We start from the raw sequence: 25,151 nt of genomic DNA, 5'->3' as shown, positions 1-25,151 counted from the left end.
GCCTTCAAGAACGGTAGGGCCAAAATCCTCAGTTCGTTGTGCAAATTTGGATGTTGCCAGCATTAGCCTTTGTGCCCACAGGCGATGTTTGGAGGACTTTCTGCCAGATGAGGTGGGAGCCCTTGAAGTCGTTGCCTACTTTGAGCAATATTACATCGGAACTTCAAGACGAAATCAGTGGACAACGACGGACGCCAATGTTTCCGATCCCCTTGTGGAACGTTTACGAATGTAGCCTTGGTGGAGAGGACAGGACTAACAACGCTCATGGAGGATGGCACAGGAGATTCACCTCAGTTGTTTTGTGCCGCCACCCGATGATATGGAAAGTTATCGACGAATTTGTCCAGGAACAAAGCTCAACTGAACGTGAGGGCGGGAGGCTGGTGGCTGGCTACGGTGCAGCGAAAAGAAAGAAGAAACACGCAAACTGTGACAGAAGGCTGAGGACCCTACTTCACTCATTCGAGGTACGACCACCTTTGAATTCCTCAGAGGAATTGCACACAACCTGACCTTCAACGTTGTGGAGTGATTAGCTGGAATTGCAACATTTTCATTGCTTGTCTATTGTTCCTCATTGATCTGCTCACCTCTGTACATACATGTAAATGGAAACCGCCTCGATAGGCTTAATGGCCTCTGGGGAATCCTTGAAATATATTTAAAAATTCAAAATTCTCCCTCCTTCTTTATTTTTTCTTTCTTTCGGTGAAATGTCTGTTCAGCGAATTGGCCGCTCGGTGAACTGTCATTCTGTGAGTTGTGCATTCGGTGAAATGGGCATTCTGTGAACTGGGTATTCGGTGAGCTGTCGTTCGGTGAGCTGTCAGTCGGTGAACTGTCGCTCAGTGAATTGTCGTTCGGTGATATGTCGGGACACCGTAGGTGCAGCAGATTAACAGGGATGCTGCTGCTGGCGAGCCGGGCATTCTCAGTTCTACCCAGGTGGCCTCACGTCCATCTTGATCAAGGTCTAGGCGATGCTTTACATAGCAGAAACGGTCGTTACGAACGAGGACAGCAACGCCACCATGGCCCCTGCTTGAAGCATTGACAAGTCGATCCCTACGGAAAACGGTGAATCCGGCCAGAGCCAATTGTTGTTGGGGACTGAGCCACGTTTCGCACAAGCAGATTATGTCCACAGAGTAAGTTGATGCCTGGAGTGTCAATTCCGCAACCTTGTTGACGATTGATCGGCAGTTGAGGGAAAGAATACACAGGTTTGAGTCGCCTGCTGTGTTGGATTGGGGTTTAGGTGTGTTTGAGGGTGGTGTGTCGGCATTGGGGTGCGTGTTGTTGTTTGAGAAGACAGGTTTGCACGTGGGATAGAAGTGTGGGGCTGTAGGGTTTAAGATAATGTATTGCTCTAGAATTTTGATTTAGCGAGAGTCGCTTTTGAATTTTGAATTCTTTATTCTCATGATGGCACCATCACCAATAAGAGATAAATTTATAAGAAGGTGAGATTGCGGGCTATGCAGTTGGAAAGTGATTTACATCACTTTGAATTTTACAAGTATGGGAGAGGGTGAGCGCTGCAGGAGCAGATTGAGTAAATCAGCAGTGAGCAGATTTCTTGTTTGAAAGCAGGTCGGGAGGAGACGTCACGGATGCTAGCAGGGAGGGCATTGTAGTATTCTGGAGACTTGTACAGTGGGGAGTCTTTACAGCGATCAGTTCTGGAGGGTGGGAGGTGCCCAGTGCGTGTGTGTCGAAGGCTGTACTGGGCCGTAACTTGAGTGGGGGTGTTGGGCATGCATATGTGTTGTGGGCATATTGGTATTTTATGGAATGTGCAACAAGGGTGAGCTTAACTTGTGGCGAGAGAACATTGTCGGCCATTTGAGCCAATGGAGCAGTGTTGAATGATCCAGAGGAGTGTAAAGGGGAAGACAGAGGCAGATTCTGGCCGCATTGCGCTGGATTCGCTCAAGACGGTCGAGGGCTGCGATTGAGAGCGGGGTAACAGCAATGCATGCATATTCAATTATAGGCAGGATATATGTTTTGTAAATGAGAAAGAGAGAGAGTGATTTAGTGTGTAGAGTTGATTTGAGCCTAAAGAGAATATTAAAAGATGTTATGGCTTTCTTCAGCACAAAGTCAAGGTGGACTGACCATCGTAAGTCGTGCTGAAAGATGATGCCGAGGTGATGATGTTGTGTTACCGTTTCTAGTAGGGTTTGCCCAAGTTTTATTTTGGGTAGTCGTGGTGGGGGTCGGTTAGCATGGTAGAACGGGAGGATGACGGTTTTCGTTTTGTTGACTAGCAGGTGCCAGCGCTCTGGCCATTCTGCTGCGGCATCGACGCTTCTTTGTAGCGCAGCCTCACACTCAATGTAGCTGCCTGCAATGGCAATTAGTGCGGTGTCGTCCGCGAACTGGCTACACGAGGTTCTAGCATTTTCATAGGCAGTGGGCATGTCAATGGTGTACGCCAGGAACAGAGGTGGTCCCAGGGCAGAGCCCTGGGGCACTCCCGCTGGTATTGGTATGAAGGCGGATGTTGTGCCTTCAACTTGCACCCGCTGTCTGCGTCCTGTCAAGTAGGCTTCAAGCCACTTGTGAGCCTTGCCGTTGACACCATAGTGGCTCAGCTTTTTCAGCAAGCTTTGATGCCATACACGATCAAAGGCTTTACTGAGATCGAAGAAACACGTAACAACATGCTTCCCCACATCCCTAGCTGTGGATATCTGGTGGACGATCCGTGCGAGTTGCAGTTCAGTCCCGTCTTGTTTCCTGAAGCCGGATTGGTTGGAGGGTAAGTGCGGTGCAATGTGATTGTACAGACGAGAGTGGACTACTTGTCTTGTGTTTTTGATATTATACTGAGCAGGGAGATTGGTTGGTAGTTGGTAGGATGGGAGGGGTTGCCCAACTTGGGGATGGGTGTAATAGTTGCGTCTTTCCAATCCTGTGGTATTTCTCCGGTTCTGAAGGACAGATTGTAGAGACTAGTGAGAGATGGGGAGATTTCCTTTGCAATTTCTTTCAGGAGCCGAGTTGGGGTGTTGTCAAAGCCTGGGCTCTTGCCAGTGTCTAGACTGCTTAGAAGCTTCTCGACCTCTTCCACTGTTGGTGCGATTGTATTTAGAGTATGACTGATGTCAGGGGTAGTGTTGATATCTGGTGTAGTACAGGCGGTCTTGTCAATGGACTGTTGGCTTTGGGAGATAAAGAACTTGTTGAGAGCTGTTGCCTTCTCCATGGCCGTGGCTGCAGTGGAGTTGGCTGTCGATAGTGTGGGAATTTTTTGCTTAGGCGGTTTCTTTAGGTGCCTCCGTAGACGGTGGAGGTTTGTACCCATTGGCGTTGTTTGCTGGACAAAATCGGACTTAGACTGTCGCAAAAGAGTGGTTACTCAGTTACGCTGGGCTGTGTACAGTTTCCAGTCTGAGTCTAATTGGGTCGCCTTGTAGGTGCAGAACTGTTTGTGCTTTGTTTTGATCTGGCTGAGGAGATCCTTCGTCATCCAGGGACGAATGGGCATAGTATTTTTGCGGGATTTGCTTCTGGTCACTTGGCAGTGGTGCACGGCTAGTTTCAGCATCTGGTCTCTCCAGAAGTTCCAGAATGAGGTTACTGGTTGAGGGTCAGTGGGATGTGGATCGTACTGCAGATTGCAGGTAGCAAGAGCTTCACGCAGGGAAGCAATGCGTTCCTCGCTCTACAACGGTATGTCCTGGAGGTGCTCTGCTGTGTAGTACTGCTCTCATTATTATTATGAAGTTGGTTGCTTCAACGAGGAGCACACGCTTCTTGCCGAACTTGACACTTGACTGACTCACGACTGCCATCCGGAGCACACCAGGAGCACGTCGCACCTTCCGCTCGGCAAACCTGAAAGAAAGCACCACTCCCTGCTCAATACACAGTGTTTCGGGAAGCTCAACTGATGAGGGGTGAATTCCCCGAAACACTGTGTATTGAGCAGGGAGTGGTGCTTTCTTTCAGGTTTGCCGAGCGGAAGGTGCGACGTGCTCCTGGTGTGCTCCGGATGGCAGTCGTGAGTCAGTCAAGTGTCAAGTTCGGCAAGAAGCGTGTGCTCCTCGTTGGAGCAACCAACTTCATGACATTACCGCCGAAGTCGCAACTTCTAAGTTCTCATTATTATTATTATTAGTAATATTATTTCGTAATCAATATTCGCATGCAACGACGCAAATCCACACAATTCAGTAGACACTTCCTTTCTATCAAACGTTTTCTTTCCCTTTTCTTCAGGATAGTACAGGAAATTTTGGAAATTTGGAAAAACACATAACTATATAGAAAAATAGAAAACAAGTCAACACTTCAACAAAGGCGATAAAATGGCTAAAGTGTAAAAAAAACTCGAAAACAAAAGCAGGAAGTTGTAGACAAACATGTCGAGCACATCAAGAAACCCTTGTCACACTTTCACGAGGTGTGACACCAAACAACTGCAACGATAACACATTCTCCTTCTGTACACATAGTTCTGGATCTAGTTTACGAATATACAGAGCTTCTAACACAGCAAGATGTAGCTTAGACCTTCCACGAGTTAAAACCGAAAAGACATCATCACTATACAACTCACGACAATTAGCACTTCCCAACAAATGACGCTTGATGGACGATGTCTGATCATTTAGCTCATTTAGCTCTACGCGTTCAGTGTGAAGAAGGACATTTTACCTACCCTTAGTAGAAGCAATCTTATCTATTTTTTCAGTGCCGAGAATTTAAAAATCGGTACGTAGGTAGAACTCTTCAGCACCTGGGCGCACGCATCCGTCAACACGTGCCGTTAGGTCTTATCCCTGTTGACGCACGTGGTACTCGTCCTCGTCGTGGCCGTCCTCCAAAATGTGCTGTGCAGTCGGTTACTTGAGCGCCTTTGTCTGCGTCCAGTGTCGATGTACGCATGTGCGCCTCCGCCTCGACGGGTGGGGAGATTGACCCATCTCAGACTAGCGTGAGGAAGCGAGGAAGACCATCCCGAAAACCGTCCAATGTGACACCGGAGCTCACGGACACCGGAAGAGTTACCAGAAGCAAGGTGAAGAGACGAAGTACATGAGATTTGAATACGTCGGTACTGGAAGTGGCAACAACGATCAACAAGCGGAAACGAGGAAGACCGAGGAGTCAAACGAAAACGACCATGAATTCGAAGGACGTTGGAGGTGTCAACAAGCCCAACGGAAGAGTACAACGACAAACGTCGAAGGTGACAGAGCTAAATGATCGGACATCGTCCATCAAGCGTCATTTGTCGGGAAGTGCTAATTGTCGTGAGTTGTATAGTGATGATGTCTTTTCGGTTTTAACTCGTGGAAGGTCTAAGTTACATCTTGCTGTGTTAGAAGCTCTGTATATTTCGTAACCTAGATCCAGAACTATGTGTACAGAAGGAGAATGTGTTATCGTTGCAGTTGTTTGGTGTCACACCTCGTGAAAGTGTGACAAGTGTTTCTTGATGTGCTCAACGTGTTTGTCTACAACTTGCTGCTTTTGTTTTCGAGTTTTTTTTACACTTTAGCCATTTTATCGCCTATGTTGAAGTGTTGACTTGTTCTCTATTTTTCTATTATAGTTATGTGTTTTTCCAAATTTCCAACATTCCTGTACTATCCTGAAGAGAAGGGAAAGAAAACGTTTGATAGAAAGGAAGTGTCTACTGAATTGTGTGGATTTGCGTCGTTGCATGCGAATATTGATTACGAAACTGTTTTTTCCACCGCCTCCAAACTACCGTTTGAATTATTATTATTATTGGTATTATTGTTTCTGTGGGTGGTGTGCTGCTGGGGTCGTAGGTTGCCTTGTATGACAACATGATCAGAGGAACCCATAGGGGGCAGGCTTGTGATGGTGATGTTATTGCGGCTGAAGCTAGAGATGGCCAGGTCAAGGCACGATGTAGATGTGTGTTGGCGTAGGTGGGTGGCAAAGGAGACGTGTTGTGTGAGGCCACGAGTCTCGCACAGCCAATGCAGGTCCTCACCTAAGGCATCAGTGGTGTCGCCGGGGTGCCATAAGCAGTTCTTGGCGTTGAAATCGCCAGGGAGAAGTATCTCATCCTGGGGTCTTTCAACTAGCTTTATGGCTCTCTCCAGTTCCATCACGAACTCTGCCGGGTCGGACCGTGGGGGACGGTAGATGTTCCCTACCACAAGGGAGGCTTGGCCGGCTGTTATTCTAATCCAAATACATTCTGCTTGAGTCATGGGAATGGCAATTGTCTCATGTTGGCAGCTGTGTGGTATGTATGTGGTAACTCCTCCACCAAAGGTGTCCCGGTCCGCTCTTATGAGTTTGTAGCTGTTGATGGCGTACATCCCATCGCTGTCCGATGGATCCGCCCAGGTTTCCTGCATGGCGATTATTGACGGTTGTTGCAACTCTGCCACGTGGCTAAGCTTGTCCGTCTTGTTAAACGGGCACCTGACGTTCGAGCAGATGAAATTCGCGACTTCCATTATTTTTATTATTTTTTTGTAATTTGTTTCGTTTTTTTGGTATTTCCGCTATTGAAGGTAATGTTCTCACTGATATTACGGAGGATTAGCAAGACGAAATTCGCTTTCGCGTTCGCAAACTTTTTTCAGTTCGCGAACTGGATTGCGAACCTTCGCATTTTTCGGTCGGAAAAGTAGTCGGAACACGATTCGCGGATTCGTGTCAGGGCAGTCATAAATTTACCACGCTGTACTGTCTGTACACAATGTACGTCGTGTCAACGTCATGCATGTGCAAATTCTGTTTGCTAATCCTTCTCATAACGCGAATTCCGTCACTGAGTTCGACTTTCCTTGGGGAGCGAACGCGAACGCGAATTTCGTCTTGCTAATCCTCCGTATTGTGTGGAGAACAACGTTACAGAGTCTGTAGGCTAAGATTGAGTATCCTGTGACACCAGTGGGCTGAAGCGTGAGCCCTGTGCTGGGGCAAGGGGTTGGGGTTTGGCCAGGGTCGATGTTGTTGCTCTCTTTTTTGTTTTTTGGAATTTTTGAAATCAGGTGAGGATTCTGCATTGGGACTGGGTCTCCTGCGGCGTTCGGAGGTAATCCAGGGGTTTGCTGGCTGTTTAGACATGTTTGTGTTAGTCACCAGTGAGGAGAGGAGGTCTTCAGCACGTGCCGAATCTGGGTGATAACACTTTGTTTTCGGAGTAGTTGTGTTGGTGTGCGGTGAGTTGGATGTTGGCGTACTTGTATTTGTCCTGCCTGGCGGCGTTCCGGGGTGCACGGTCGTGCTGGTTGCCAACATGGGCGATACAATAGGGAGGTTTAGTCCCACGTAATCCGTGGGTACTTTACGTGTGTGTACCACGTGATACTCAGTAACCCACGTACAGACGTTTTCTGATTCACGACATACCGTGTATGGAGGCTCACCCACGTTCCGCCAGAACGTGGGTGAGAATCAGAATGGAGCGCATTGTGCGAGCTGTGAGGGTGCTCAGCTGAAGAATTTTCCGAAGCACGAAATCAAAAATATTGGATGAGCTTCTTAGGCCCGGGTAGCTTCGTCTTTGGCCAGGTTTGGGCCTTTCGCTTCATGCTTTTGCTTGTTCCGTGTGACTAAACACAACATTGCAACGTGGATGCCCTTCATCCACTTTACGTGGATCACCCACGTACGCGTTTCCGCTACGTGGGAACTAAACCTCCCTAATGTCGTGTTCGTACGACTCGTACTGGTCGTTGACTGGGTCGAATGGGTGCAGGCTTGGGAGCAGGTCTGCTTTTGGTGTGGTGTTGGCACCGTCGGAGGGCGTTTGGGATACGGCGCTGGCGTGGGTCAAACTCTGGGATGCTTTTGGTGCCGAGTCGGTACGGTGAGAGTCAGCTTCAGCTCCGCTGTTCCGCTCTGTGCTGCCAGTGCTGCTGCCTTCTCTGCCGGCATGTGTGGAGGTGTGTGCCTGCGACGGTTTTGGCAGGTATGCGCGATGTGACCTAGCTGGCCACATAGCCTGCACGTGCCTACCTGGCCGTCGTAGATGATGCGGAGCTCGTGTGAACCTTCTGTCGTACGCAGGTACGACGGGATCGAACTGCCTGGTTATAGTGCCTGGTTATAAGTTATAGTTCGAACGTGGCGAATCGCACACCAGTTACTGTTTGGGTGCCGTTTGAAAGTTTGATTTTGCGCATCTCACCAAGAGTACATAACCCCCCCGTACTCTTGATCTCACCAATAAGCTTTCCGTACGGTGAGAGAGCAGCTTTGAGCACACCGTCTCAGGCTGTGTTTACATGAGAAATTTCAACCCGGGTCGAGTTCAGCCCGGGTTGAAAGTCTGTACGATAGACAAAAGACGTGAGCATTTACATGAAGACAGTTGACCCGGGTCAAATACTGATATGCCGCCAAAAGTCCACTTCTGCAGTCCTGCATGGTCACGTGAATCCGTTCGCGCGAAATTTGCATCTGCAGTGCCGTTCAAACGTGTCGCGAGATACGCACAGAAGTACGTTTGTACGATTTTCTTGACCCGGGTTGGTTTCAACCCTCCCCTGTGGGGAGGGTTGAAATCAACCCGGGGCGAAATTTCAACCCGGGTCAAGCGCAATGCGTCATGTAAACGCTCCATTCATTTTGTGTGCATGGCGGGTTGAAATCTGACCCGGGTCGAACTCAACCCGGGTTGAAACGCTTCATGTAAACACAGCCTGAGATCCAGATCGGAGCATCATGGATGTGTAACTGTGTTGTTGGTGCGGAAACGAAGCGTGGTGAAACCCGTTCGCCCTTGCAATGGAAGCCATTGAGCACAAACAATTTGAGGCATGGGCAGCAAAAACCAGGGTTAGGTGATATTTGGCGAAAATGAGTTTTTGATGGCTTTGAACTGTCCACTAAATGAGTGATCTATGGGCCAAATTTTGGAGCTCTGGGCACCTTACAAGATGGTAAAAAGAACGCCCGAAATGATGGGTGACGGTCAACAAAAATGGTCAGCAAAAAGGCAAAATGGAACGCAGTTACAGCTAGCTCTAATGGAGTGACTGAGAACAATTGAGTATATTCAAGTATAGGTCTTCAGGGAAGCACAGCGTACTCTAGTTGATATTCAAGTAACATTGTTGCCTGCACTTGCTGCAATGTTACTAGAAAACTCAATCCCTGTCATGTGCAAGTCTGGTGTTGTATGCAGACTTGTCAGACAGAAAGAAGCCAAGCAACTGACGTTTTACATGGCTGGGAAGAATCTGCAACTTACAGTCCATTTCAAAACTATAGACGCGTGAACTCATACGTACGAGCCGTACGTACTGTAGCGCACGACAGCCATGAGTTTTGCATGAGTGTTTTCTGGTTTTCAGATGTGTTTTCAGGTTTTTCTTCGTCGCCGCGGGAAATACAAAAGATGCAAAACACGCAAAGTCGCAAATGAAAAGGAGTGGAGAAAGTCTCAAAAGAAAGTCTCAAATGAATCTTCTTCTTGTTTGCATTTTCTGAGTGCCTGACTGTAAAGGCTTCCAAGGCCCGTAAGAATCTCAGTGATGCCGAGAAAGATATGATTAGTCGTGTTCATTGTTTCTTCGAACAAGAGCTGGATTTTGATTGACGCTTGAGTATCCGAAATCCTCGTCGTCGAACTCACCTTGCAACTGGCGTGAGTGAAACCACTGTCACTCGTTGTGTCAGGCGAAGGGAACAGGGAGGCTCAAATCAAATAAAAAAAAGAGAAAATAATTATCATCTCTACTGTATTTCACCGAACAAGATCCAAAACATGCAGAAAAGAAGAGAAAAAAAGCAGGAGGCGTGATAGGATTCGAATGCCCCACACTTGTACTGGAAATCACGGATCGAAACCACGAGGCTACCAGGACCCGTACAAAAATGCACCCGCGATGGTCTGGCAGCACTGTCTCAGAAGGAGCAAAAATCCTAAACAAACTGGTCAAACCCTTAAAAAAAACTGGTCAAACCCTTCAAAACAGAAATTACATGTAAAACCGGAAAACCTGGCCTAAAAATAAACTTCAATTGTAGCGAAAACAAAGTATACAGCCAGAATTGTGCAGCGATGCAGAGACGGAATCTGGAGAAAAAACTTAAAATATTTAAATATATCCCATCGAATTTTGCAAAACACTACGCGTCTATAGTTTTGAAATGCACTGTAGTACAAGACTAGATATGCATGCTGGGCCAAGCCAGATACATCCAGCAAGCATGTCTTGCTCTCCTACGCACAGCAGCCCGTAGGAACATATAATACTGTGACAAATTTCATGCGCACCGCAAGCATGCATGTATACTTGCAACAATTTTACTCACAAAATATGATCAAGTAAGGTTTAGTTCATTCAGGGCTGTCTCCGTATCTCACCAACTTATCCATCTGCGAATAGTCGCCACGGAGTACTGAACCTCGTTTGTCACTCTCAGCGCTGCTGGCCGCGTCGCCACTTCGTGTCACGGAGCTCTCAAACTCGTCGTCTGCGCTGCCTCCGCTGATGGCTTGTCATCTGAGCGAAACCTCTTCACTTTCACCTGATTCTTCTTGCGGGGGACTATCACAGGCAGCGGAGTATGTCTGGAGATCCAGCTGCCAAATATTCTAGTCGCTCGTGCTCTATCAAGAATTCATGACGGAATCGTTCCGCCAAGAAATTATTTGTTCCCCTCTCTTTTCAGCGCATGATTTTCAGACGCTACCCAGAGCGCAAACGCCTCCATGGTGGCTGAAAACGCCTACCTGGACGTCCCTAGTGCTTGGCGGATAAACTACAACTGCAATGACAACAAATTATAGCGAAGCCACCAAGAGGAAAGCACTTTCAAAGCCATATCGCAAGAAATCTTTCCGCTTTGATCGCGGTGATTAAAAAACGACATCGGTTCGGTTTTTCGCAAATATTGGCATTTTTTTGGCTGCCGATGCCTCATTTGGCCTTTTCACATGACTCAACGGTAAGTCTACATTGACTCCTGCTTGTTGTCTGCATCGAAATGATGCCGGTGATACTTTGGTCTTCTAGGAGCTTTATGTAGGCCCCCACGCTTACCTGGGCTCGCGAGGGGAATACAACAGTGTTCTTCTTCAGTGTCGATGATGAGAGCTGTCGCCAGGGCTCCGTATCAGCTCCGTTTTCGGCCATGATGCCTGGCGGTTGTAGTGAATCAGCACTCTAAGTGATCTAGTTTACTACCTGTGCATCCACAGCCATACGGACTGGGAGCGGACTATTATGCTAAAAAATACGGAGCTCCAAAAACTGCTTCCACTCTCCAGTAATAGCTGTATTATTCTTAGCTGTGTGATTGTGTGGTGCTGCGTGGTACGGAAAGGAGGGAGCATCTAGATTCAGGGATGTTGAGGCTGCGTTTGGTGCTCGTGGAGCTGTTGGAGGATTAACATCTAGTAAGAGTGTTGAGGGAATTGTGGCTTACTGACCTACGCTGTCGGCGGAGACACGTCAGTTTCTAGCTCATACCTTTGATGGTCAAACCCCTCACCGTTAAAGACTGACAGATTATCATCAGGTATGACAATGTGTGCATACGCGAGGCCAAAGTAGCGAGTTCCCCCCCCCCCCCCCCCGAGCACTTTATCAATAAAGAGAGGGAGGGGGAAGCTGTGTTGCAACTCCTAGTTTCACATAGTCACGATCATCAGGCAACGCACACATATCAACTTGATTAACTTCTTATCCGTTTGCATTTTCATGAATGTAAGGGAAGTGTTTATGACTTGAATAGATACATGTACCGTGAAGTACCGTTGATCCGCCCCCCACGCCAAGTCGCTTCCCAGCTGGATTTTCAAGGGGGGGGGGGGAAGGGGGGGAATTCGATCAAGGCTGTTTGGTGCAGTGTCGTTGTACGACAGTGCGGTGTTGTATCTTTCAGACGCAAACAGGTGAGAAAGGTCAAACTCGACGCACACATGCACACAGACTCTCACCGGAATGTTTGTTTGCGCACTAGAAAGTAGTACGAGGTTGGCTGTATGCATATGGACATGAGTACAGAAAGATGCATAATTTCTCTACTGTATAATTCTGAAGTCACTTCAGAGACAGAAAATCGAGGGGGGGGGGGAATAAGAGTGGGGGAGGATCAATGGTACTTTACGGTATATGTAGGAGAATGGACATATCTAAAGAAGTTAAAATTAACTTTAACCATTGATCATCATACAATGATTATGATATCTGTGGCAGTCAGAGCACGCTGTTCTTTGAGCCTTAGAGCTCATCTGTTTACTCACCTTGACTGGGATCCGCTCATAAGCGAAACTCTTTAATCCTCTGATAAGACCTAACAAGCAACAAGTAGCTAACTGTCCAGAGATTGATTTAATAGGAGATTATGAATGTACTTACGGACATTTTTCACGGTATCGCACAATGGTGTTTCATATTCCCATCCTGCCCGCTCTCCCGAGCAAGTTGCTTTACCCACACTATCAAAACCTCGCTCACATCTTGGTTCAACTTGGGCAAGAGGAAGAGAACTGCCATTATGACCATTATAGTTAATTAGTACCTCTTCAATACGACCATTAGGGATAAGCAATGGTTGGCAATAGGAATGACCTGTGCATATCAAACATGATATATTATTAGTAGCAAATATTCACCAGGTCAGGGAGTGGGAATAGGAGATGGCAAAAAAATCAAAAAATTGACTGTCACCACGAGCCAGTGGGACTCAGCCATCCCTGTACTCACACATTTCACTCACAAACTAGTTCACTTGGAGACCCAAAGAATCAAATATTCACAAGTTTAGGGAATGGAAAAGAGAGAACTTGAGGAAAAGAACTTTGTATGTTGGAATCAGGAGGTATTCATCTCACTATAGACAGTCGGGAGGCCACTATAGACAGTCGGGAGGCCACTATGCAATCTAAAACCTGTAAACAGTTGGATGGTGTGCACTGACTCATCTATATGCAGTCAGATCCCCAGTACGCAGTCAAAGTCCTACAAACACCATGACTAGTTAACACTCTGAACGAACTACCTTCCTATCCTATGAATACATGCACAACTTTCAGTCTAACAACGGGTTTGGCTATTTGGGTTTGAATGCAGGGACATCTATGTACACAGTTTTCTTGTTGCAGAGAGTAAGCGACAGAGAGCAAAGCATGTGCACAGTGGACAGTTTCGTAATGTTCTGTCGTTGGAGTGCCACTACTAAGCCATAATCATTGCCCTGCTCTTCTCTGTAGTGTCAAGAAGCCAAAAAAACTTGTAGGGCTCACTTCACTACTTGAAATACTTTTCACTATCTACACGGGGGGGAGTCTGGCTGACCGTCCGTGATCTGTTTTCACAGGCTGTACTTCAGGATTGGACTTCTCATCCGATTGAACAGAAGCGGAACACAAAGCTGTAGAGCATTCTTAGGTATTGAATCCACACAGGCGGGCAGATAATTCTAAATTTTTACATCAACAATAGAATACATCGCAGATCGTGAATAGCAAATGAACAGAGCGGTTAACATTTGAAACCCCCTTTCTTCTATCAGAAGTATTCCTTATTACACTCACATGAAGGGGCTTCAGACCATTGTCCATTTTCTTGGCAGATCACCAGACCAGATCCTATCATGTGATAGCCTGGGCTACAGTGATAAGTAGCTACGTTTCCAACACCTGCATCGACTACTTGATACTCTCCGAAATCGATAGTTGGGACGACACCACACTTCCCTTCTGAGACAAATAAAAGAGGAAGAAGACACATTGACAGTTGACAACAACGTTTGAATTCTTTATTCTCACGATGGCACCATCGCCAATAAGAGATAAATTGATGAGAAGGTGAGATTGTGGGTTAAACAGTTGGAAAGTGATTTACATCACTTTGAACTTTACAAGTATGGGAGAGGGTGAGCGCTGCAGGAGCAGATTGAGTTAATCAGCAGTGAGCAGATTTCTTGTTTGAAAGCAGGTCGGGAGGAGATGTCAGATTGACTGCAACACGCAAAAGTGATATCGTCTGTTGACATTATTAAAGGTTAGTGCATGTCAGGGAGGGCCTTTTGACTTGTTAGTGCCTGAAAGGTTCGCATGAGGGCCGTAGGTCGGTGGCGGGGGGGGGGGGGGGGGGGGAGGGGAGGGGGCTAACAGGTAGGGCACAAACAGGGTAAATGCAGCACATTCCTTACCGATATGTTCAATCCTCTCAATGGGGGGGGGGGAGGGGTGGGGGGGGGGGGGCTAAAATGTAGGGCACAAACAGGGTAAATGCGATCCCTCCCAGCACATGCTGCTTTTCAATAACTACCCTTTCCGCTTTATTATCATTTCCTTTACTGGCCTAAAAGGCTATTAATACTTTATTCCCGTAGCTATGCAGAAGACGTTACTTCAGTAACGTCTGGTGCTAGCCATGGTCCACACAGCTTTAATTTGGTGTTTGTTTGTTTGTGTGTGTGTTTGCGTGTTTGTGTCACGCCTGGCGCTATCCCGTATCTGCCCCGTACCGTACCGTACCATCAAACACAGCTGGCCACACATAGCTGGCCGCAATATTCAAATAGGGCTTTCAAACGCAAGATCATAACGTGAAGCAACTTGGAAGAATGAGTATGAATGCGAAGTGTACGGTAGAATGCATGTAGGACGATAGTGCTAGTTCAAATCCCAGGTAATGCCTGAAAAAAATAGGAGAATTGAAAAATTTATAACATCCCTTTTCGGTTTTTTGCCGTCATCAAGGTGGTAGACGGTGCGTGTTACCCTCGACCGTACCTGTCCCGTACCTGTCCCGTACCTGTCCCGTACCTGTCCCGTACCTGTCCCGTACCTATCCCGTACCGTACCGTACAATCAAAGACGGCTGGCCACAATGCATATTCAAATAGGGCTTTCAAATGCAAGATCATGACGTGAAGCAACTTGGAAGAATTAGTATGTATGCGAAGGGGGATGCATGCTGGGCGCGCGATAATGCGGGTTCGAATCCCAGGTTATGTTTAAAATAAAAGGAATTTTTTAAAGAATTTATAACATCCCTATGCTTTTTTTTGTCTAGGTCATCAAGGCAAAAAAGCATAGCGTAGGGCCCTGAGCTTCCAAGCTCTCTCATTATACAAAAGAGAAAAACCAAGGAACTACAAGTTACGCTATACTGTCCACTAACACCAGTTACTAAACAATCAGCTAGTCATGGGATAACATTGCACGACACTGACCGACGGTACTGACGTTCTACAACTACCTGGCTAATAGTGTAACTTGTAGTTCCTTGGTTTTTCTCTTTCCTATAAAGTTGCCTGTTTGTTCTTTGACTGTAAATAAACAAACAAACAATAACAAAGGGTTTGCTCACCACACCGGAGCTCGCGCTATTCCGTCGACTTTACTTGCCACTTGACTGACTCACGACTGCCATCCAGAGCACACGAGAAGTCCATCAGTGTTTGTCGCGCTGGAAACGGAGCGTCTCTGTAAGTGTGTATCCCTGGTGATGTTTGTGCCTGGAGAGCACTATATAAGTGGTGCTCGTCAGGCGAAATTACTGGTCAGTCGGCGTCACGCATTTTTCACAAAAATTTGCGTTTCACCTGCTGGGAGAGTATGCGTGTACTCGAGTCTCATCCTGAGCACGTTTTTTTCTTCTTTTTTTCAGCTCCAGTATAGCTGTATTTTTCATTGCAAAGCCGTCCTCGATTGTTGTGTTCGTTGTTCAAACGAAGTGGGCATTCAATCATGAAGGCAGAGGACATAGGAGCCTGATTGGAGTTTCTCGTGGCATAGGACGGCCACACAGAGACACTTTGGGATTTTCCGAATATAAAATACCGTACGCACGATGCTGAGATCAATTTGTGCGATATCAAATTGTTTGTGATCTACCGCATCGAGCAGAACGGGATCCAAACACGGTAAGACATGTTATTATAATGAGTCGCAAATTTAAACCCCAACATCCATAGGTTATTGAGAACATACGACTACTTTCTCGCAATCTTCATGGTTATCCGCGCACATCACAAATGTGGCCTTACACCCGCAACAGAACTTATAATTACGAAAATATAATTATGTTAAATCGTTACATTTGCTTCCTCGTTAAATTTACTTCCTCCGCGTCATCGAAATTGTCGCAGTTTGACTTTTGATATAAAACGGGGTATTTACTCACCAGCACTCGTACCAGAGGCAAGGAATTGGACATAGGCGATAGTCATCAGTATAGGGTTACGGCAAAGTTCTATTTTCTGTTATTGGAAGCTGGAATTTTTGAACTAGACGCAATTTCTTCGCTGATGTCGCTGCGATGATAATTTCGACTCACTGAGATCAGTCAGGCGTTGCAGCCTGCACATTTCTCGTGCTTATGGCCATTCACTCAAGCCTCGTCACTGTTTTACTTTAGTTGGGGTGAGAATGACTCCGTGGAACAAGTGGCAGCGCTTGGAGAAACATCGAGGGGTCAGCAAACTAAATGCCTGCAATAGCGATAAAAATTGTCGCTCTGGCTGAGACACTCAGTACATGATTGTACCTGCAAGAGCCGTGCAGACTCTACATGTAGTGCTAATGATGCACGCGCAGGTGCCGTACCATGGTATACCAGTGATGCTGAAAAAGAGGGCGCGCTGGACGTGATAGTACACTTACCTGCATGAGTTGTGACCACACAGCTAAAATAAATGGGCATGCCACGGCTAAAAAAAGTGCATTTCAAGATCGAGGTGATTCTGCTGACGATAATCAACCGACCTCGCAAGGATCTTGTATTCTTACTAGGCTTCGTTGGGAAAGTAAAAGTAAATTATCGTGTCCGTTCCCGAAGTAGAAATCATCCAGAGCTAGCAGACGACAAGCATAGCAGCTCTTGTCCTGTGGAGAAAGTCAAAGCGTTTGAGATGAGGCGCGACCAACTTTCAACATTCCTTGAAATATTTCGGAACGATATTTTTGCGTCCATTGACATCAGGCACGACGAGGACTTCATCTCTGCATGAAAACTCTCAGTCCAACTGTCCTGGAACGTTACTCTAGTCTTCAGACTATCATACGGTATAATAAGTTTTGAATGGCTTAGCTTATAGAGTTGTCAGTAACAAGTGACAAGTCACTAGTCAAACTGCGACAATTACGATGACGCGGAGGAAGTATATGTGTTACTTTCATAAACAAGGTAGACCGGTGTTGCAAAAGGATGATCTGTAGGTACTTACCAGGGGGAGTACCCACTGAGAACTTGGCACCGATAGGTGACCTCAGACCATTGATGACACAAACGTATTGGAAACCGTAGACATGAAAGCCTGGAGTTTGTTTCACATAGTCGGTGGTGTCATCCGGCCGTTCAGAATTCCATCTCATCGAAACATCCACCGCGCCCCGTTGTCCAATCTCCACCAGCTGTCTTGTGTAGCCAGGCTTTACAGCTGGTAGGTGGACTCTTACCAGTGCGCCAGTATGATCAGTGACATCTGGATTGAACTCCTTCACCACTGACAGACAAAACAAATCACAGAGCTCAAATTTAACAATAATTGTGACTCACATCTAACATACCACTGTTTTTGTGTAACGTGATTATTCCCATATTTGGGGGTGGAACTGTAAGGTATGTCACTGTAAAAGCCTTATATTATATAACCAAGTGCTAAATCTCACTAGGTGACGGGGAGAAATCTCGTCGTTGAAAGAGAAAACGTTTTACAGAAATGGATAATCTACTGTTGCTAGTAAGCACCGAGAATTATATTTGTAGTGATACACAAGAGGGAGAGTTTGGAAGCTTTGTCACAACTCTGAGTTTCACGTATTACTACGATCATCAGGCAACTGATGGTTCCATAATGGGCAGTCTGAACATAAGGGGAGCAAGGTGGGAACTTCCGAGGGGTATCATAGTTGACGCGTATCATAGCGAATGAGTCAGGTGCAGTCGTAGTGATTAGTGATCGCCGTTATCTTTCGTACACGTAAACCGGCCAATTTAAGGACATCGCTTTCGACGTTATATTTGCGGCCCGCTGGAATAATAGCTGTTTACAGTATTACAAAGAGTCGCAAATTAGTTGTCCAAAATGGACAGGTCAACAAGAAGATTATATTCACGATTTTGCAGTTTCAGGCATATGCGCATATAATACATAACTATGAGGCCTCGCAGCCCCAACAGAACTTACTATAACGAAGAAATCTCACTCTTCAAAATATTTTATTTACACCCTGGTTTTATTCACATGTCTTACAGCAGTTCATAATCACGTAGTTAGAGACATGTGACCAGGCATGCTTAGACTGTGTATGTACATACTGAGCTGGTATGTAACCAGTCATTGTTAACCCTTTACCGTTTGTACGCAAAATTTCGACTTCTATGCGCACAGCGCTGTACTGGTTCACCGCAGAGAGCTGGGATTTTCCCTACTGGTAGCCAAGATGTACGCGCAGAGGGTGCCGACAATTGTTTTGTGTGATGCAATATAAAAATCGCGGAAATCGCGACTTGAAAATCGCGCTTTGGGAAAAGTGCGTACCCTGCGACTTTTGGTATTGCCTGCAGATGTTTTCGACTTTTTCTGACGACGACTGCGACGATGACATGGCGAGTGAAAGCAGCGCCAGTGAGAGTGACATGGATGTCACAGACGACGACAGTGTCGCTGAGATGAGTACCACTAATGGTGGAAGGGGACGTGGCAGAAAGAGAGGATCCGGCCGTGGAATAGGCCGTCGTCACGGTAGAGGTCGTGGTGCACAGGTACTGTGTACAGCCAGCGGTGCAGCCTGCACTTGTCGATATTTGCAATACGTGGGACAATGCTGACACTGCTGTGACTGGTAACACTACTACATGCCACCCAGAGAACGAACCTGGTATCAACTTACCTGAGGGAGCCACTCCCGTGCAAGGATCTGATTAATTGCATATTGCAACAGTTTGCCTGATCGGCAATAAATCCAAATAATTACTAGTGCTAAATAGTGAAATCTGTGTTCGTTTTCTGGACTTGAAAGTTATTGCATCGCATTCCTGAGGGTTTTTACTTTCAAAATCACTCCTTGTTGTACAACCGCAAACTTGTATCGCATGTGAAGCTATTGTGGACGCTAATGAAAACCTTTTAATTTGCTACTCGATGTAGGAGATGTTTTGAGCAAACATGGCCATGATCAACGGCAGTTTTTGAAAGATGACATTTCCATCTCTAGGATCCCGTTTTCTACGTCAATGTTTCCACTTTATGAATAAATGCTTACAGGAACTTAAAAAATAAACACACATTTAGGTGCTGCAGAGGAAGTAGTATGACGAAGGCAAGTTGAATTCAATGACTTCAATCTCACCTGGTGTAGGCACTGGAGTTTGTTGTGCGACAGTAGCATCGTTAGGAGTAGCATCAGCATCAGCATCAGCACCAAAAACAGCATCAAGAATATATTTGGAGGAAAGGCACAAGGCACAGAGTATGGGAACGTTATTGGCATGTCATAACGGCATGCAGTCGATTAGCAAGCAGGATTATGAGAGAGAGACAGAGAGATAAAGATAGAGTGAGATGGAGAGAGACAGAGGGACAGAGAGAGAGAGAGAGAGAGAGAGAGAGAGAGAGAGAGAGAGAGAGAGAGAGAGAGAGAGAGAGAGAGAGAGAGAGAAAGAGAGAGAGAGAAAGAGGGAAAGAAAGAGAGAGACAGAAGGAGAAAGAAAGAGACCGAGACCGACACCGACACCGAGACCAAGACCGAGACAGAGAACGAGACCGAAACCAAGACCAAGACAGAGACAAAGACACAGAGAGAGAGACAGAGGTAGATACACAGAGAGAGAGGCCAAGAGAGGGAGAGAAAGAGAGAGAGAGATAGAGAGAGAGACCTTTGGACACACCTATCTAATTTGTCAAACTGGCTAACAGAGAGACAGAGACAGAGACCGAGACAGAGACAGAGGCAGAGACAGACACAGAGAGAGAGAGAGAGAAGGAGAGAGAGAGAGAGAGAGAGAGAGAGAGAGAGAGAGAGAGAGAGAGAGAGAGAGAGAGAGAGGGAGAGAGAGAGAGAGGAGACAGAGAGAGGAGAGACAGAGAGACAGAGACAGAGATTGACAGAGAGTAAAAGAGACAGAGACAGAGAGAAAGAGACAGAGAGACAGAGAAACAGAGAGAGATAGAGAGAGAGATTTGGACACACCTATCTAACTTGTCAAACTGGGTAACAGAGTAGCTGTGTTACTCATCGTTAAGTAGACATGTCGACTATATCTGTAGCAAAGTCCGTAAAGCTGTTGGCTACCTCGTGTCTCACTGCTCGCACCTACCGCTTGAATGCCTGCGCCTTTTTATCATTGCTATGTTCTCCCCCATTTTCTCTATTGCTCAACCGCCTGGTCATCCCTACTAAGTAAATCTATGATGAGTACCCTGGAAGTCCACAATAAGAGGATACTGAAAGTCCTTTCTCGCAAACCATCATCCTTTCTTTTTGCTGAGCTGTATGATCTGTGTTTAACACCTTCCCCATCTCCAGTCAAGCCGATCGAAAACTGGGTATTGTTGTTCAATCTTTCACCTCCCCCCCCCCCCCCCCACTGCAAGTAACACAGCTGCTGGTCCATTGCCATACCCATCAGAACTAATCTGCCACTCACACGCTCAATTACCCTCCCTCACTCATCCTCCCCCATTTTTCTCTCTCTCTCTCCATTATTCTCTGGCTCTCAGGCTCTCACTCTTTCACTCACAGTCTTTCATCTCTCCCTCTCTCCGTGATGCGTGATGTGTGCCTTAATCCCGAGGACATTGATCGGGGGAGCGCACTTCACCTCACTGACACATCTGTATAGCACCTCCACGCCCTTTGTAGTCCCCTATGTTCTCTGCCTGCTGTTGTTGTTGTTTTCTTGTGTTTTGGTTGTGTTTATTTGAATTCGCAAACCAAACGGACTGAACATGTCCAATGACAAGTCTCTTCCATTCAATGTAGGCATGCGCACCTTCATAGACATGTAAATAAAAATCCTTTGACTGGCTACGAACTTGTTCCACTATGTCACCCTAGGTGTGAAGTTTTTTTATGTGATTATTTGTTTTTTGTGGTGGCATTTTGATACTAGTTCGCTTCTTTTGCTCACGCTCTTCGAGGTTCTGGGCATTGTTCAGTATGGTGAGCTTCTCCATTCTGCATAGGTTGCGCCTTTTCGAAGTACACACCTCAAACTACAAGAGGAAATATTGTTCTAAATGCTACTTGAATAATCATAATGAGACCGGTATTGCAAAAGCATCAGTTGTCCTCTTTATACTCCTTAAGTACTTACCCACTGAGAACTCGGCACCGACAGGTGACGTACGACCATCGCTGTAACGAACATATTGGAAACCATACCTATCATAGCCTGATTTGAGAAACATATAGCTACGGTCACCCACGTAAGAATTTTTGAATTCCTGCGAAACATACACCGAGCCATGTTGTCCAATCCCCACCAGCTGTCTTGAGTAGCCATGCTTTACAGCTGGGAGGTAGAAAACAACCATTTTCCCCGTATGTTCAGTGAAGGCTGGATTGGTCTTATTCACCTCTAAGAGACAAAACAAATCAGAGAGCTCAAGTTTAACAATAATTTGTATTCACATCTACCATACCACTATTATTATGGTATATACAGAAGCCTTGCTTGGTAGTTTAACATGTTTTTCGATTTTGACAGCAACCGGGTTATGGTTGTAGTCAGGAGCACTACGCGTCCTCGCCTTGTAACATGCTGTCAAAATCGAAAAACACTATTATTATGTTAAGTGATTATTCCCTATTTGGAGGTGGAACTGTAAGGTATGTCACTGTAAAAGCCTTATATATAACTAAGTGCTAAATCTAACTAGGTGATGGGAAGCGATCTCCTCGTTGGAAGAGAAAACGTTCTACAGAAATGGATAAATCTAGTGTTGCTAGTAAGCACCGAGAATACTATACGGAATGATAGCGGTCATCTTTGGAACACGTAAACCGACCAATTTAAAGAAACCTTATACTTGAGGCTCGTTAGAACAATAGCTGTGAACTGCATTACAACGAATCGCCAATAAGTTTTCCGAAATCCACAGGTTAACAACAGGATATGCTATCATATCCGCACATAACACAGAGGAGGCCTTACAGCCCAAAATGCACTTGCAATAACGAAGAAATCTCACTTGTTTAAAAGTTAGTTCCAACGTCACTTTTTAATGAATTTTGATATCAAACACTATTGATGGTTTTCACTAATCCGCACACATATGTTCATGATCTTGCAGTCTTTGGGCATGTATGCGCATATAACGCACACGAGGCCTTACACCCCCAACAGAAATCTTACTCATCAAAATATTTTATTTACTCCCTGGTTTTATTCCCTTGTCTCAGTAAAGCAGTTCATAATCACCTACATTGTCGTTAGAGACCTGTGACCAGGCATGCTTAGATTGTGTATGGGCACTAAGATGCTCCAAATTGGTGGCAGCAGTAGGAAGCTACAAAGTTGGTGGCAGCGGTGGTTAAAGTGAACTTTGTTAGATTCGACCCCACCTGTTTTACATTGGTAGCAATGGCGCTACAAATTTGGTGACGCACATAGCATAGCATTGGGGCAGTAAGAAGACTCTACCTACCAACCGTCCTTGAAGATGCTTGACCCACACCAACGGCTGCGCGATTTCTGCGGACTACTTCTGGCGATAGCATTCTGGTTCGGACTTCTTATTGCTGATGTGGAGAAGTGAGACTTGAGTGCTTTGTTGATCGACCTGGACTTGCGTGTTGTTGACGAGAGGAAAGGTTTCGAGGATGAGTTTGGTGGACTTACGAGAAAGACAACGTGTGCTGTGTCCGTGGCAACATCGGGCGACAGTCTGATTCCTGGCAGTAATGATACAAGCGCTATACGACCACCATAGCCCAGCCTGCTGCACCAGCCGCCGCTCCTCCTACTGCTGCCCGCAACGTCCATTACTAACCAGAACTGATTTCAGGCAACGTCTCTCCCGATCTATCTCCATGCCCAACATAATCTAATTCCAGATGTGGCATTTTCTTTCCTGTCTTCCTTCAGTCTTCCTATTATCTGCAGTCTTCCTTTATGCGAGTGTGTGAATCCAGTTTAGTTTTGTAGGCGTCCGATCATAGCGAGCCACGGTCTACCTAGCTAACCTGGGACAATGTGTGTGACAATGCCCCATATAAGTGTATTGGGTTCGGTTTTGAACTGCGGTTTTGCTGGCAGGTTGTGCAGGGGTTGTCAAGAGTGCTGTCGTTTTTCAGGTCCTATTTGGAGGACGGTTCTTTTCCCTTTTGACCCCGTGAGATTGTGTGAACCTGGTGTGCTGCTATTTTATGATTTGTTTATCAGTTCATTCTTCTGTCTATTCCAAACGTTATCATTTCCGATATTATTTGTCATATTCCGGTTGACGCTCCCCCAGTAATTCGCGATCTACTATAATGTTCACGAATACACACCTGTATATGAAAGACATCCATTCTGCCTATCTCCTATCGTCGAGGTTGTCCCGACGCGACCATACATGCCGCCAGTTTCTTCTAAAATTAATAGCAGCCAGTTGTTGGTGTCCGGCTATCACCTAGTATTCGAATCACGAGGACGTGATTGTACTTGAGAGGGGAGGTGTAGCGTTGGCACGATGGTGACATTCACAGCGTATAGCGTATAGTGTTTAGCGTATAGCATATTGCGTACATTTTGCATATTCCCGTGCGTTAGCGTATCCCCGTACGTAAGCGTATCCCGTTCATTAACGTACAGAGTCTGCCTGTGTATACAACAAGCTGCTGCTCACAATTCTTTTGATGCCAGTTAATTTCACTGCCAGTTAATTTCAATGCCAGTTATAGTTAAATTTCAATTGCCAGTTAATTTACGTTCATTTCAGTTCAGTTCAGATTTTAATAAACAACAGTGTGCTCACTGAGACCCTTGTGTATCTTTGCTTCCGAGAGACTGCGGCCCGCTACATATGCACATACTGAGATGGCATGTAACCAGTCATGGTTGACAGAGGTGACACAGGCACATTGTAACCGGTGATGGTTGACAGTGTTTGTGACGAGTCGTTGTTGACAGAGTTTGTGACGAGTCATGGATGACAGAGTTTGTAAAAGGTCATGGTTGACGGAATTTGTAACAAGTCCGGCATGGTTGACAGAGTTTGTAACAAGTCATGGTGGACAGAGGTTGTAACTGGTCATGGTTACTGTAATAACAGTGACGTCATAGCTGACAGAGGCTGTAACGAGTCATGGCTGGCAGAGCCACTCGATTACACATCCTCGTGGAAAAGCAGCTGCTGCGTACCGGATTGCAAGTAGAGAAACCATAAGTGTGGAATGTGTGTACCGGCTCCGCAAACTGGCATCACAAATGAAGGTGTCGTGGAAGCTAAAAATACCTTTGAATGTGTTACACGATGTAGGAGATATTTTGATCAAACAAGTTAAAGCCATGATCAAAATCAAGTTTTGGAAGATGTCAGTTCCTTCTCTAGGGTCGTGGATCCAGTTTTCCACGTAAATTGTTCCACTTTATGAATGACGGCTTACAGGAACTTTAAAGATAACACACACATTTCGGTGCTGCAGAGGAAGTAGTATGACGCAGGCAAGTTGAATTCAATGCCTTCAATCTCACCTGGTGTAGGCACTGGAGATTGTTGTCCGACAGTGGAATCTCCAGAAGTGGCATCAGCATCAGCTTTAGAATCAAAAAGAGCACCGAGAAAGTATTTGGAGGACAAGAACAAGGCACAGAAGATGGGAACGTTAGTGGCATGTCATAACTGCACACAAACGATTAGCAAGTAAGATTAAGCAAGATACTGTATAGCAGGAAATTTTCGGACAAAGCCAAATTTCGACCTTTCGTACGGATTATATTTTCGTACAGTGCTGCATGCTAAATACACGTGTTCGCAAGAAGTATGCATATGTATAGTGTACATAATTTCAATTGAACAAATTTTAGTACGGAATTAATTTTAGCACAAAAGAGGCTGTGTACGAAAACGTACGAAAAAAAATTCCGTCCGAAATTTTCCTGCTATACAGTAGATAGAAAGAGAAGGAGTGTGTTTGTTTGTTTAGCTTTATTTTACTTCACCAGAAGAACAGGCAAAATCTGCCTTCTCACTGGGCGTATTGCCACAGTTCTCGCAAAAAGATGAAGGCGGTGATATAA

General features: G+C 45.9%; 1 protein-coding gene across 1 annotated transcript in view; it reads right to left on the bottom strand.

Annotated features, from left to right (window-relative positions):
* The window catches only part of LOC135820245 (uncharacterized), a 107,506-nt gene that overhangs the window by 13,269 nt on the left and 69,086 nt on the right, over positions 1-25,151 (bottom strand). Inside the window, exons 11-15 of the mRNA XM_065333562.1 lie at positions 24,606-24,668; positions 21,240-21,503; positions 17,146-17,424; positions 13,502-13,666; positions 12,324-12,536 (exon numbers count right to left, since the gene is read on the bottom strand). Coding sequence (XP_065189634.1) covers positions 12,324-12,536; positions 13,502-13,666; positions 17,146-17,424; positions 21,240-21,503; positions 24,606-24,668 — 984 coding nt within the window. The remainder of the gene's footprint in view (positions 1-12,323; positions 12,537-13,501; positions 13,667-17,145; positions 17,425-21,239; positions 21,504-24,605; positions 24,669-25,151) is intronic.

This window comes from Sycon ciliatum, chromosome 6 (assembly GCF_964019385.1).
Source record: "Sycon ciliatum chromosome 6, ocSycCili1.1, whole genome shotgun sequence".
Lineage (NCBI taxonomy): Eukaryota > Metazoa > Porifera > Calcarea > Leucosolenida > Sycettidae > Sycon > Sycon ciliatum.
This window is presented reverse-complemented; position numbering and strand designations above follow the sequence as displayed.